Raw genomic sequence first — 15,679 nt, forward strand, 5'->3', positions numbered from 1 at the left:
ACTCAGTGAAAATCGTGGGCTTCTAGCCACTGCCTCAGGCTGAGGGAGATGGATTGGCAGCGCCTTTCAATGGCACCACAAACTTTTCATTTTAACCTAGCAATGTAGATTTCTAGTTAATTATTTCCCTCCAAGCTTTATTTTTTTTTTATAAAAATGAAATCTAGATATTGTCCCATTTCTATCTGAGGTTTAGTTTTGATCCTTCATTTTGGATAGGTTCCGTAAGAATTAGCTGTTAAAAAGCAAGAGGACAATTAGACTATATAATGAGACTATATTTCTAGTTGCAGCTGACATGAACTGATACAGTTGAGACTTTATAAAACACTTCACCAGCCTGGGCAATGTAGGAAGACCCCATCTCTTTTTTTTTTTTTTCATTAGTACAATGGAATTGGTAAAGACCCCATCTCTACAAAAAAATTTTTTGTAATTAGCTGGGTGTGGTGGCACACACTTGTAGTAGTCCCAGCTCCTTGGGAGGCTGAGATCAGGGGACCACCTGAGCCCAGGAATTCCAGGTTACAGTGAGCTATGATTGTGCCACTACACTGCAGCCCGCATGACAGAGTGAGGACCTGTCTCTAAAAAAAAAAAAATCGCACGCCCGATTAAAATTAATGAAAGAGCTTTATTTTTAAGATCCAGTGGTAGTAATGTTAACATTGTGAAGCCAGTTCAGGGTAAGGAGAGGTTACTATGTATCTGAAGGCCCATTCTGTGTGGCACTGTCGGGGAACGCAGAAGTGAAAAAGCCTCCAATAAGCCTTCGTCGTCTAGTAAAATTAACGGCTTTATCTTTGAAATCAGTTGAATAACGTGTATATGAAGTTTGGGAATTTTCTCACTATTTGGAATCTCTCTGTTTAGGAAAACTACAAAACATTTCGGGAAAGTGAATTCCAATTAACAACTTGCCACGAAAAAAGAAACTAATTTGGAATAGCTGGTAGAAAACATTTTCTCTGGAACCTAAGGCAGGAGCCTTGGGGAAAAACATGCTTATGAAAAACATCTCCTCTTACGTATCCGGAATCCAGCCTCCCATCTCCAGTGGGAGAAGGCTGCGTGGCCCCTCTCTCTGAACAGAATACCTTGCCTCTAGGGGAGCACATCTGAATGTAATTACTTGTTTAGAATTCAATAAATTCAAGAATACAATTGCTTTAAAATCATTCCCCTGGGACAAAATCCAGGGGGACCGGGTGGGATGGGAATGGCATGTTTTTTTTGATGACTTTAAATAGTTCTGACAGGTAAGATAGTTCTACTGTGCCACGTGACCTGTGGTTCTCATCTCACAGAATTTCTCTGGCTAGTTAGCTCTGCCCCTGTGACCTCGGCATGTGGTGAGAGCCACAGCGTAAGGGTCCCCCAGATGCCTAATGTTGCGCTTTGTAGCCAAGGTGATGTTTTTTTCAAGCTCTCATCAAATCGGCCAAAAAGACTTATTAATCTTTTACAATAGAAAAAAATGAGTCAATTATTTAACTTTGTATTGAACCAAAGGGAGCATTTCTAAAATCAAGTATGTGAAAACCGCAGTTGTCTCCTGTGTGGTTTGAAAGGCCCTGTCTTTTTGGGAGAAACAGTCGGGGTGGGTTGACATTGAGGTTACAGAAGATCGTCTCAGAGTGTTCCAGACCACAGGTATTCTGGTGCATCACTGCCACTTCGGGGCTGTCCTCGGCTGCCTTTGTAGTGCTTCTGTTCTCGGTAGCCCCGCAGGGCCAGCACCACGCTGACGCAGTACAAGATCACCAGCAGACAGGCAAAGGTGGCTGCGGCTCCGTCGGTGCCCGACAGCTGGCAGTTCATCCAGGTGAGACCCCTGCTGGCGTAGAGCCTCTCTCTCGCCTTGCAGGTGTTGGTGGAATTGATCTGCAAGGCCACGTGGAGGTAGACGCCGATGCCTGCACAGTAGCCCACGGCGGCTAGGAGGCTGAAGGTGGCCTCTGTGAGGAGCCACTTCCCCGACAGTTTTGTTAGTCTTTTGGCTCCTTGGAGTAGAACGCTCATGGTGAGGACACCCAGCCCCAGAGACACAGCCACGCCGCCATATATCAGGGGCGCCCGCAGGACCGTGTACTGCTGGTCCAGCTGCCGCACCTGCTCCAGTTCCGTGCCCTCAAACGGTGAGTAATAGTTGGTCCCCAGGCCGCCGCTGGTGAAGCTGGCGCTGAATCCGGCAAGGACAAAGTAGGAGGCCACGATGCACATGAGCACCATCGCGTTCAGTATCACCTCCACTATCTGCACCACACCTGGAAGGAGAGATTCAGGATTTAACCTCACTCACCCAGATCAAACTTAGAGAGCTGCCACTTGTGACCTGATTTTAAAAACATTGTCATATTGAACTTGAACATCCTTGATTTCTTTTTTGTTGTTGTTTTGTTTTTATATATGTTTGAAAACTCAAAATGCCACTCTGGAAAAAATTTTGTCAGATTCTTAAAAACTAAGCAGACACCATACGACCCTGCAACTGTACTTCTGGGTATTTATCCCAATGAAAATTTACATGCACACGAAAATGTGTGCATGATTATTCACAGTAGCTCTATTTATGAAAGCCAAATATTGGAAAAAACCCAGATGTCCTCCAGTGAGTGGATGGTTAAACCAGTATACCCGCACCATGGAATACTCTATTAGCAATGAAAGGAATGAACCCTTGGTACATGCAACAAGTTGGGTGGATCTCGAGGGAGCTATGATGAATGAAAAAGAACCAGTCTCAAAAAGTTACATAATGTAGGAGTCTGTTTCTGTAACAGTCTCAAAGGGACAAAGTTATAGAGATGGAGCACAGATTGGTGGTCACTGGGGGCAAGAGATGAGGTTGGGGAGAGGAACGGGGATGGGTGTGACTATAAAGGGTTAGCACAGGGGTATCGAGGATGATGGGACAGTTCTGGATTTGATTGTGGTGCTGCTCACACAAATACACATGAGATAAAACTGCATAGAATCACACACACACACACACACACACACACACACAAATGAGTGCATGTAACTGGTGATATCCCAGTAAGCTCTATGGATTGGCACTTTCCTGGTTTTGCTATTGTACTATAGTAATGCAGGATGTTATCACTGGAGAAAACTGGTTAAGGGTACACGAGATTTCTCTGTACTATTTTTGGGACTTCTTGTGAATCTAGATTTCAAAATGAAAAGTTTTTAAAAAATTGAAGTGACATAAGGTCTAAACTGAGAAATTTCACCACGTCCCCTCTGTTCTCTATCCCTAACTACTTTCATTGGTTTTGAATATAACTTTCCAGTGTTCCTTTATGCAAATAAAAGCACATTCAAATCTGCATTTCCTCCCCCTTCCCTATTTTTGTCGCAAAAGTAAGTGTGCCACGTGCACTGTTCTCCACCTCGATTTTGTCATGTACCATGTCCTAGAGATGTTTTCAGATCAGTTCCTACAGCTCCATGGTACGGATGGACCAGTCTATTCACCCAGGATCTGCCGGTGGATACTTGGGCTGTTCGCTTGGGAGTTTCTTACAAGTTCAAGGACCCCAAAATGCCAAAAGGCAGTGGGAGCCAACAGGTTAACGAGACTGAATATCTTCTTGTCCAAGGTCAGCTTTCATTTGTTACCGACAGAAGGCCCAGACTCTTCTCAGGAGTACTTCGGGGAGAGGGTCTCCTGCCATTCCCTCAGGGCTCAGAGATGACAAGGAAAAGGACACACACAAACCTGCTCTCCACTGCGTGTGACCCTGCCCAGGTCATAATCCAGTCTAACCCTCGGACTCTTATCGACAGACGAAGATAACACCTGCCTGTCTTATCCCACGCGCTGTGGTGAGGCTCAAATGAAAGCGAGTATATGAAAATACTTTGAAAAATCATAAAATGTTATACAACAAATGGATGGTGATGCTACCCAGTAACATTTATAAAATGGAAGAGGATTAGTGAGAAGCTTAAGAAGAAACGGGACGAATTTAGGAAAGTCGTGGTTTCCCACGAATCATGACAACTCCTCTAATATACTAGGACGCATTTCAAGACCAGTGTCCCTAAAGTACGTAGGCAACAGCTACTGCACTCCCTGATCCTATCTCCTGCCCAGCCCACACAAATTCCTCGCAGTCCTCAGGGACACAGCAGTCAAAGGCTCTGCTAGTCGAGAAGCTACATTCCTCTAATTTAAAACTGAAAATCACATCAGACCCAAACTGCCCACTCTTCACCCAAGCACTGTAGGCTACTGGTTTACACTCTCTCCCTACAGCAGAGCTAGTGAATTGACCCAGACGTTGTTCTAGCTCATAGGGGTGGCCAGCCCCCCAACACCCAACACCTTCTCTGCCTTGGTTTACCTCCTGCATGCATGTGCATATCTCAGCCCCTGAAGGGAAATAGGAATACTGCACTAAAGACACAGAAAGCCGGAATGTTTTCCTTCTGGGATGGGTGTACCATCCATATAGCACATAGGCTGCAATGGGATACATCTAGATCCTGTCAATCACCCACTGACTGCGACAACTGCGAGAAGTAATGGTCATCTGCTGTGTCCACTGGTATTGGTTCTGTTGAAGGAATATGGCCACGGAATGTTATCCCAGGAACCCGTCAGGCCTGACCTGGCTTAGCTGTCAATTATCAAACAGGCTCACGTGTTTCCAAGAGTGCTGTCAGAGAAGAAAGACACGCACACGCATCAAGGGAAGAGAACAAGGGTTACAACTAGAGCTAGCAGTGGTTTGTCTCTGGGTGGGGTAGAGCAAGTCTCCAGAAAGAGAAGGAAATAGAGCCCCCTGAAACAGACAGGAGATCTTTGTTGCAAGTAGCGTCATTCTGGGTGAAGCTCTTTTTGGGGCTGATCATTTAATACTCTGCTTAATTATACACCTTTTCTGCCTTTGAACTGTAAATGTGGACCTGAAAAAAACTGAGGAAAAAAAGTCAATTTTATTTTTTATTTTTCTAAAATAAAACGAATACATGTGCAGTCAAGCCACGCATAAAGTGAAAAATTAGGCTGGGCTGGGTGGCTCACGCCTGTAATCCTAGCACTCTGGGAGGCCAAGGCGGGAGGATTGCTTGAGCTCAGGAGTTTAAGACCAGCCTCAGCAAGAGTGAGACCTCATCTGCACTAAAAATAGAAAAAATTAGGCGATCATGGCACACGTCTGTAGTCCCAGCTACTCAGGAGGCTGAGGCCAGAGGATTGCTTGAGTCTAGGAGTTTGAGGTTGCAGTGAACTACGATGACACCACTGCACTCTACCCAGGGTGACAGAGCGGGACTCTGTCTCAAAAAAAAAACCCAAACTAAAAAACAAAAAAAGTGAAAAATTAAAATCCTCTTCTCTCCAGAAGCAAAACTGTTAAGCCTTTAAGTATTCTACAAGAATTTTTCTGATCATATACAAGCATATGTATGTATTTCCTTTCCTAAAACCAAATGGAACCTTTTAAATGCAACAAATTGTCTGTATTTAAGGGAATAATATAAATGTACTGTAAAGAGAACCATCATCTCCGAATTAAAATTGTTCTTTCGATTTTTATTGGATTCACATAAAGAACATTCACTTGTACCCAGAATACACTGTACTGTTCTATAAGTCATAATTTAATATGCAATGAGAATCCATGAAGTTCTCTGGCCAAAACTGACATTCCCAGCCGAAGCTGGGAGAGATTTTACATTCTTTTATCCTGGATGGATCCTGAATTCCAGATGTTAGGGTTAATTCTTCATACAATGGTACATTTACAAGAGGTACAAAACACTTATTGAGCTTTCAGGGCCACTGTCGGGGGGCTTGCAGAATAGCTTCTTTGCAACCCAACGAATTAATCTGATTCCTCTTTCCTCAGCCCACGCCTACCTTGGACTTAAATTTTACAGGAGTAGTCCCCCCGCCCCCCACCCCCAAATCCCAACACTCTCCGTCCACAGAATTAAGGAGGTGGAAGAAATGGAGACTTCAGTGTGGAAAAACTTGTGGGCTAATCTGCTTAAGGCAGCCGTGCTTAGAAAAGTTCAGGCTGAAATGTGTGGCTTTTCGTGAACTTTGAAGATAAAGTTCTTCCAATTCACTTGGTTATCTCCCTTTATTTAATCAAGAAGTGCACTTTGCTGCGGCTTGTGCCTTTTCCCTGTGAGTCTTGGGCTCCAGTTTTTTGTTTTTGTTTTTGTTTTCGTTTTTTTTTTTTTAAATAACTTCGGCTAGTCCCCCACTAACAGAGGATTCCATCAGAGAACGCAACTCCACGCAGCTGGGCGCCGCCCCGCCACGCCAGCGTTGGCTCGTGACTTCTCCAGCGTCGGCAAGTTCCCCCAAGAAGCGTTCTTGGGAAAGACGGTGGTTCGGTGTAACTTCCATCACATTTGGCAGAACATTTTAAGAAGCCTAAAACGCGAACATTTCTGCTGGCTTCTTTTTTAGCTTCCTGACTTTTCGGTAACCCTTGATGGCCAGGACAGCCCCCAGGGCAAAGACCCCAATGCCCAGGGCAGCAAAGATGCCAGCTCCTATATCTCCCCCGTGGAAACTGCAGCTGAAGCCGCTGTAGCCTTTGCTCTGGTATAGCGCCTCCCGCTCCGTGCACACAGGGGAGCTATAGGCGTCGGAGAGGTACCGGAAGTAGAAGTACAAGGCTGGGATGTACCCCCCAGCGATGAGCACGTCCAGCAAGCCTTCGATCACCAGCCACAGTGGACAATGCCACGGGACGCGCAGGACACCTGTGAGGACCAGGAGGCAGGAAAAGGCCATGAGGGCTCCGCTGTAGGCCATTGCCCCGGTGACCGTGGGCAGCTTGAGCTGGTAGAACTGGACATCCAGCCGCTGGGCTTTCTCTCCGTCCGCACCATCGAAACCACTGTAAGCCCCTCCGTATTGGTAGTAGTAAATGCCCCCCAGGCTGGTGATGCCCGTGTAGCCCCCCGTGGAATTGTAAGACACAGCGCTGCAGGCCAGGATCAGCAAGTTCAGGAGAACCTCCAGCATTTGGCAGCAGGCTGCAAAAAAAGGGCGTGTTACCATGTTGAGAGATGCTCTTTTGTACTCGGAGACTCTTCCACCTGGAGGGTCACCTTCCCCGCAGTAGCTCATCCTGCGGGCTCTGCCCCTGTGCACGGCCTGAGCAGCCACGGCAGCGCAGTAGCATTAGACGGTAGCAGGGAACCGTGGGTTCCAGAAATGGTGTTAGAAATACTACGGGCCAAGAGGAGTCACTATCAAAAGAGCAAAGCAGCCTGCCTCAGGAGAGGTGCAGGAAGGTGGTGGGAGAAACCAGGCCAGTGAGCAGAAAGAAGGGCATCCTATACAGAAGGTGAGAACATCCCAGCCCCTGCCTCTCACCACCAAAAAGACTAAAAAAGTTACCACCTCTTTATATATGTTTTGTGGCTATTCTAATTTGTAAGAGGAGAGTTCTCGAGTTTGAAGGAAATCACAGAGCTTAAAAAATGTAATGTTAGAAAAAAGCATGGAAGTTATACATCAAAAGGTTAATGATGGTTTGCAGGTATTAGAAAGAGGAAAAATTAAGTAAAGCCATAATGCTTACCAAGTTTAAAAAAACTTATTTGTCTTATCGTTTTTAGACTTTAACTTAATAAATATGTCATAAAGTTTAATGCTGTTTTCTTTGGTTTCCCTAAAGAGTATGTCTGGGCTGTGATATTTTCCCAGAGCTGGGTTCTTTTGGGACCTTTGGCTTCTTTATTGTGGATGGGACAACTGGCTGCTTTCAGTTTATATTTATATTTACTGAAATATAACTTAGCCACAACAAAATGACCCACGTTAAGCATACAGCCTGAAGAGTTTTGACAAATGCATATACCATGCAACCATCATCTAGACATAGAACATGCATCGTTAACCCAGAAACTTCCCTGGTAATGCTTTGTAGTCAATTCCTCACCTGCCTTCTCAGCCAACCCCGGTCTACTTCCTCTCATTGGAAATTAGTTTTGCCTTTTCTAGGATGTCATGCAAATGGAATCCCACAGTTATGTGGAGGGACCTTCTGTGTCTGGCTACTTTTGCTCAGCACGATACACAAGTGGGTGTTTCTGAGCCACAAACTGTATGTGCTGGAACAGTGCTGTCTTCGTTGACGCTATGGGATTGATCTGTCAACATCTCCCTGATTTTTAGATAACCAGCTTTTACGCCTGGTTCCACTTGGGCTATTTAAGCTGTGCTCCGTCTACACATTCTCTAATTGAAAAGATGCTCTTTTAAGCATTATTTTTATATTCTATAATTTTCTCCCAAAATGCAAATAGTGTTTGTTTCCTTTACTTACAAAAGTTACATTTATTGTTTAAAAAGAAAATGTAGATAAAAAATATAATGTAAAAATTGTCTATAATCCAACCAATTAAAAAAACTGAGAACATTATATATTTTTTCTGAACTTTTCTACCATATATTTGTAATTTTTGTTGTTTGTTTGCTTTTAAGTAAGAACAGGGTCCTACTATATCTACTATTGTGTAACTTATTCTTTCACTATGAATATGGTGTGAATGTTTTTCTAACTCGGAAAATACAAATACTTTTCTATCTCAGTAAATATAAATCTACTTTACAAGTTTAAAGGATTTATAGATTACCACAATTTATATCAGTCATTCCACTGTAAAGGACATACAGGTGTTTCCAGTGTTTTGCTATGTGGGAGAATTTCTTTCTTTCTTTGTTTTTTTTTTTAAAGAGACAGTCTCATTCTGTCTGGAGTGCACTTGCACAATCATAGCTCACTGCAGCCTCAAACTCCTGGGCTCAAGTGATCTTCCTGCCTCAGCCTCCCAAGTGGCTGGGACTACAGGTGCGTGCCACCATACCTTCCTAATTGTTTTACTTTTTGTAGAGTGAGTGTCTCACCATGTTGCCCAGGTTGTGATCCTCCCACCTCAGCCTCCCAAAGTGCTGGGATTACAGGTGTGAGCCACTGCAAGACCCTGTCTCTACTAAAAACAGAAAAAATTATCCAGGCTACTTGGGAGGCTGAGACAGAAGGATCGTTTGAGCCTAGGAGTTTGAGGTTGCTATGAAGCTAGGCTGATGTCACGGCACTCTAGCCAGAGCGACAGAGCGAGACTCTGTCTCAAAAAAAAAAAAAAAAAAAAAAATCTTCGGATGACCTTTATCCAGGCGTTTATTTCCTGCTTGAGACAAGTTCCTGGTGTTAATGCCTGTTTCTTTCAACACAATACTGCACTGTGCATTTATACGGGTTCTTTCACATCCAGGGTTCTTTATAAACCCTCATTTGTGAGCTTCCGACTGCTGAACCAGACTTTCACTACCTTAACTTCGAAACCCAACCTCCAGGCTCAAAGCCAGACAGCCAGAAACAATCAGGCTAAATCAAGGTGTGTTTTCGTAAGAAGCCTCAAGCCCTGCCCTCTCCTCAAGGTAAACCAGCCACAGAAGAAAAAAACATCACTCTGGAGAAACGTGTTAAGTAGCCTCTGGCTTATTCCTGTTATTTATATCAACAAGAAAGGAAGGACGGTTGGTTTCCAGTAAACCATCTGAGGCCTTAGAGTCAGACTCCAAGTTTCAATCTCGGCTCTTTCACTTAACAGCTGTGTGACTTTGAGAAACTTACTGTACTTCTCTGAGCCTCAGGAGTTGTTGGGAGAATTAAAGGCAATGAGGTTGGGCCAACATATGTAACCTAGAGTGATGATCCTTGTACCTAGATTGCCTAGAGCCCTTTCAGCAGGTTTCCTAGAATCCCATAATCATGTACATCTTTGTAATCATCCTAAGAGACATTCGCAGGTATGAACGCCAGGATTTCTCTCCCTGAGGCTGGGACGTTTTCTCCCTTAGTCACACGGAGCCTAAGAAAATTTCTCACTGAATCATGTGAGCTGTAAGGGCTCACCCTGACAAACCAGATTTTCTTCATTGCGGCACGGAAGGGAGCCCGGGAAGCCACATTTGAAGTGCACACATGATAATATCTAAGTATTTTTCAGACTGCAGATCCTGAATGAGTATGTTTTGTTTGTTTGTTTTTGATGAAACAGAAGAGAAAATAACAGAGCACTTAGTATGTAATAGGGTAAGTATAGTTTCATTTTTGTCTTTCTGTATGTGTGTGTGAAGTTGGCCTTAATGTAAAATATATTTCTTACTGTGAATCTCAGTTAATAAAGTTTAAAAGCCATTGACTGAGTGTTTGGGCATCTGGTTTGCTCCTGTCCGTGTGGCTTGAGCTGCAACCTGGCTGCTGCTCCAGGTGACTTTCCCTTTCTGCTAACTCAGGCCACCCTGCCAGAGGAGCGGCCTCCGATAGCCCCCGGCCACGTGCACCTGCAGACGCCGCGGTTCCACCCGGAACCTGAAATGTGAACACGAGGCCGCCTTCCTCTCCGGTCCCGGGGCATGTTTGAGGAGAAGCACAAGAACCTTCCTGCCTTTCTTGTTTTCAGGAAACAGGAGCCTCGTGCAGGTAAGAAACCCAAAGCGCTGAGAACCCAAAAGGGGTTCCAGCTCAGACCACCCCTTCTAGAACCACCAGCGACAGCACAGGTCAAACTGCCTCTAAAATGGCTCACCTCTCCCCGTGCACAAGTATTTGCATTTATGGCATTCCAGGAGTCCTTCCGCCTCTGACTGATAAAATTCCACTTCTTCTAGTCCAGGCCTGGGGTTCGAGGGCAGATATCTCCCTGAAGTGGGTTCACTATAACCAAAAAGCATACACGGCCATTAGGGGGCTTCCAACCCAATAGCTCGTTCAGTATCAGAACTCTCCACTCCTCACGCTGCAGCCAAACATTAAAGAACTCGCAGAACAGGAACAAAATTTGCCGCAGTATTGTATACTCCAGAGAATTCTCTGGTTTAGTGACCCCACAGGGCATCCAAATACTTGGCCCAACTCTGCTAACTAACCATGTGATGGATCCTGTAATCCCGCCCACGGGAGCACCACCTTTCACGCTGGTCGGTGCTCCTATGGGAGCTGGCTAGCCAGGTAGCTGTGGGCTGCCTTCCTTGTGAGCTTAAGTTCCCAATTCAGCATGGACCAGGCTCTTCCAAAATAGTTGGCATGCACATGGCTCTGATGCCCAGGCTGGCATTCTCTTCCTGCCCTTCCTTTGGAAAGTGCTCAGTCAACAATAATTCTCCAGGTGTGTGGGTGCTGTAGGCAGCTTCTGGCATTTTCCTATCATTTCTTCCTCTGCCAACCCTGGCATTTTCTGTTCCTTCTTTCTCACCTTTATGCAGCACATCCTGGGCTTTGTCTAAGATTCAACAGGGAGCTGCATTCTACTGGCTGGGCTCCAGAGATCTTTCAAGAACATCATGTCTCTTAGGACTGAAATTCTTAAAATTTTTAGCACGCACTGGAGGCCTTGCTCATTTCTCTGCACTCACCACCTCACAGACCCAGCCATAGTGAACTGTCCCCTTGCACCCAAAAGATGACCTGCTCTCTCCCATGCCTCAGAGTCACTGCAGAAGTTAGTCCTCTGCTTGGAACACCTTTCCTCCTCCTCCCCCAGCTGTCCCCTTCTTCTCCAGAACTGAGCTTTGAGGTTATCCCCTCTAGAAAATTTTCCTGGGCCTGGTCAGAAGCCCAGCTTACAGCGGTGCTACAACTGGCCAATTTATCTGCTGGTCTCCTACACCACACTGTGAACACCCTGAAAGTGGATCTCTCTGGCCCACACCCCTGCATCCCATCCATTAAATAAATGCTTAAGTGGAGGAAAACCAGAAATAAATTGCCCTTTGGTTTCAAACCACCAATGGGCTGTGAGCAAAAGAAGCAAATGCAAGAGTATTTCCTACACTTACTTTGGGGTGGGGGGAAGTGGGACACTGGTTTATAAGGAAACCTAAAAATGCAGCTCTGGACACCCATGGGTCACGCAGTTGCAGTGCAACACGGCTTTAGTCTGGGAACAATAGCTACTGCCCATGACTGTATCTTGGCGCACCCTTTGTCCTGCTAGTTGGTTTTAGATAATGTAACATAAACTCAGGATAGTGGCTTTCCCGTTGTGTGGACACAACAGGGAGAGAGACTGGGCTCAGCCACCAAGTCCCATAGCAGAGGGGAGCCTGACTCCTCCTCAGAAAAGAAGCCAGGTTTCAAAAGCCAGAAGCAGTCATCACCCCAGGACCTGTCTGTCTCCTTGTTGGAGCCAGCAGGGGCAATATCCCATCTATTCACATTTCACAGCGCCCTGAGTGTCACCTGTGCATTCAGTAGATGGAAAAAAGACCACCTTCCTGGTGTGTGTGTGTGTGGGGGGGTGAGTACCAGGCCCCTCTTATCTCCCCTTCCACTCCCAGCTCACACAGTCTTCCAGAGCATTCGATGCTTCTCCTCCCAAGGGCATATGGGAATTCTTTGTGCTCTACGAGGCAGGGGTGGCAAAGTTTGCTCATTCGGGAGGGTGGGGTCTCAAACAATCCTGGGATTTCAATGAGGCTGCCTAGAAAGACCTCACCGACAAAGGGGAAACCAATCCGCGCCCTTCCGTGGGGCATTTTAGATGGACTTAGTTAGTTCTTTGGCTAAACGTGTAGTTTCTCCCACCTGTCTGCGTGGGAAATGCACCCACCCCCGGGGAGGGCGACACGTTCAACTATAGGTCCTGGCCACCAGGGAAGAGGACTTTGAAGTCGCGGAGGGCTGATTTTGGAACACAGGACAAGGTCTAAAGCTCCAAGGGGCAGTCCAGTGACCAGGAGGGAGGGTCAGGGAGGAGCCTTGGGTTACCCCCACCTACCTAACCTCCTTCCCACGCCCTGTGTTTCCCGGACCGAGACTTGTCTTCCTCTTCACCTGCCCCCGCCCTGCCACTGCTAACAGGGGTGGGTCTTGCTTTGTTAATCGGGTTCGGGTCACCACAGAGTTTTCCCTCCCTGCCAGGTCCCCCCCTGAGAGCGCACAAGGGGGAAATGGCATCTCTTTCTTTACACCGGTTTCCTAGGACAAGCAGCGCAGGCTGGCCTTCCACCCAGGCCCCCGGTGCCGAGCCCCCAGCCCAGCCTCACCTTTCGGGTCGGTGGCGCCCGAGGTCCTCCTTCCACAGGGGCGGCGGCTCCGGGGCTGCCCCTGGCGCGGGCCAGGGCTGCGGGGCTGCGTCCCAGGTCCGGCCCCGGGGTGCGTCCCGCGTCCGGCTTTGGCGGGACTCTTCCCAAACTCTTTGTTCACCTGCACGGTGGCCCGCGTCCCTGCGTCTGTCCTGGCGCGGGTTTCGGTCCCTCTCTCTGTCCCGGTCCTCTCGCCGGTTCGCGTCCCTCCGCCCGTCCCTGTTTCTTTCCCTGTGCGGGTCCCGGGGTCTGTCCCGCCGTCGCTCAGGGTGGCGGTCTCGGTCTGCGTGGGTGCGCCGGTCCGGGTCCCGCTCTCTCGGCCGGGCGCGGGATTCGCTAGTCCCCGACGTATCTTCCATGGCCCGGTTTCGCCCGGGAACGACCGGAGGGCAACAACCAACCACAAGTTTCCCAGGCAGGTGGCCGAGCCCCGGGGGCGGGCGGGGCAGGACGGGCCGCTCACCTGTGCGCACGCGCGCTAGCCGGGCGGCCAGCCTGGGGAGTGCGCACCTGAGCGCACCGGCAGGGGGCGCCCCTGTGCGCAGCTGGAGGTCCGGCGGGCCGGGGGCCGGGGGGTAGGTGTGTTGGGGCGGGGATTGGGGTATCGCTGCTCTAAACCAGGGACGGGGACAACCGACCGTCGTGGCCCATCCGCCCCGAAGTATCCCCTTGGTGACACCACAAGGTGGGTGGCCTGGGGAAGCCAACTCTGGCCACCTGCTGTGGCTCGATTTATGCAGCACCTTGGGCTGGCTTTTCCAGAGCGTACCCCCATCCACTCGCTCACCCATCCACCCACACATCCACCCATCCATCCACCCACCTATCCACCCCATCCATCCACCCACATATCCACCCAGCCACCCACTGGACCACATATTCACCATCCACCCACACATCCACCCATTCGTCCACCCACACGTCTACCTGTTCATCTACTCATCCATCCACCCATCCACTGTCCCTCTCTCCCTCCCTCTCCCGCTATCCTTACACAGCTATACTGTAGGGAGCTTGAGGCCAATTCATCTATTGCAACAGTCCAGAACTTAAAAAATGTTTTTTAAAGTGGGGAACCACACAGAATTAGCAGCTTTTTATTTTGCCAAGTGAGGATATTTAAAAACTTATAAAATTGCCATCTGTTGTTTAATTCTTTCAACAAATATGTAGGAGCACATTTTAGCAGTGCTGGAGATACAGTGGGAACTCTCCCTGCACGGTGCTTCTGCTCTGGTGTGTGGGGAAAAGGGAAAACAAAGAATGACCAAGGAAAGAGGACAATGTGTAAAATATAACGGGAAGGGCAGGTTTCTTTATAGAAATCTGAGAAGATGACATTAGAACTGAGTCCCGGATGATAAAGAGGCAGCCTTAGGAATGGCTGAGAACACATTCCAGAAAGAGAGAAGCCTGAGTCATACAGAAGCCATAGTGAGTGGCAGGGCAGGAGATGAGGCTGAGTGAGTGGAACAGGCAGATGGAGTAGGGTCTCCATGGTGGGGAGTCTGCAGTTTTATTCTAAGACCAATCAGGACATTGAAGGGTTTTGAGCAGGGGAGTGACTTGCTCTGATTTACATTTTAAAAAGATCATTCTGGCATCTGAGGAGGATGGACCAGAGGGGCCAGGAATGAAGGGAAGAGACGAGTTAGGAAGCTACTGAAGGAACAGCTAAGCAGTGGTGGTGGCAGCCATGGAGTTAGTGAGAAGTGGACAGATCCAGGTTGTTGTTTTGGAGAGGAAATCATGTGAGGAATAGGGGGAAGGGAGAAGCAGCTGGGTGGGTGGTGAGATTGTTACTGAGATGGGGAAGACTGGAGAAAACTGGGTTCAGGGGGAAACCGGAGAGTTCCATTGTGACATGTTAAATTTGAGATGGCTACGATTCATCCAAGTGTGGGTGTCTAGTTGCAGGCGGACCTGTGAATCCAGGGTGCAGGGAGAGGGCTGGGCTGGAGACACTCTGTGGGCATAAAGGAGCTCACCAGAGGCAGGAGGGAGGTAGGTTGGAGAAGACTCTGGGCAGAATCCCTGGGAGACTCTACCATTTAGAGCTCAGACCAAAGAGGACTAAGAAGAAATGATGAGTGAGGTGGAGGGAAACCGGCAGAGTGGGAGCGACCTGACACCAACCTGCATCCCACAGAAGTGCTGCTGTGGGCTCCACAGACGGTCTTCCCAGGGCGGAGAGGATGGGGCCAAATTCTAGGACCTTCCACAGGTATTATTGAGCAAAGCGCTGTTCTGATGCCTGACAATGCTGGCTGTAGAGGACGCCTGGTGAACAAGCAGGGTGGTTTGGGAGGTGGCACAGTCCTTCTCCCAGACCTTCCCTCTGCGCCTCTGGAACCCTCTTTCTGAATAAACAAACCCTCCTATCAGCTCACCTTTTTGTTTCATTTCTCTTTGTTTTGTATCTTTATCTTGAAATATAAATTATCATTTTGCCACATTTATTCCTTGTCTCTCTCTGTATAAACTTTTTTTTTTTTTTTTTTTTTTGGTTGAGACAGAGTCTCACTTTGTTGCCCAGGCTAGAGTGAGTGCCGTGGCGTCAGCTTAGCTCACAGCAACCTCAGACTCCTCGGCTTAAGCGATCCTACT

General features: G+C 47.6%; 1 protein-coding gene across 2 annotated transcripts; it reads right to left on the minus strand.

Moving 5' to 3' along the window:
* Positions 1 to 1,527: 1,527 nt before the first annotated feature.
* On the minus strand, positions 1,528 to 15,272 carry MARVELD3 (MARVEL domain containing 3). 2 transcript variants are annotated; one of them, XM_069456366.1, is made up of 3 exons: positions 13,034 to 15,272; positions 10,576 to 10,703; positions 1,528 to 2,267 (listed from the first exon to the last, which is right to left on the minus strand). In XM_069456366.1, exons 1-3 carry the CDS (start codon positions 13,969 to 13,971, stop codon positions 1,633 to 1,635), a joined length of 1,701 nt encoding a protein of 566 aa, XP_069312467.1. In that variant the 5' UTR covers positions 13,972 to 15,272; the 3' UTR covers positions 1,528 to 1,632. The 2 variants fall into 2 exon arrangements, with proteins under 2 accessions (XP_069312467.1, XP_069312468.1); XM_069456367.1 differs by lacking the exon at positions 1,528 to 2,267 and adding an exon at positions 6,045 to 7,008.
* Between the last annotated feature and the right edge of the window lie 407 nt (positions 15,273 to 15,679).

The sequence above is a fragment of the Eulemur rufifrons genome, chromosome 23 (genome assembly GCF_041146395.1).
Source record: "Eulemur rufifrons isolate Redbay chromosome 23, OSU_ERuf_1, whole genome shotgun sequence".
NCBI classification, from domain to species: Eukaryota; Metazoa; Chordata; class Mammalia; order Primates; family Lemuridae; genus Eulemur; species Eulemur rufifrons.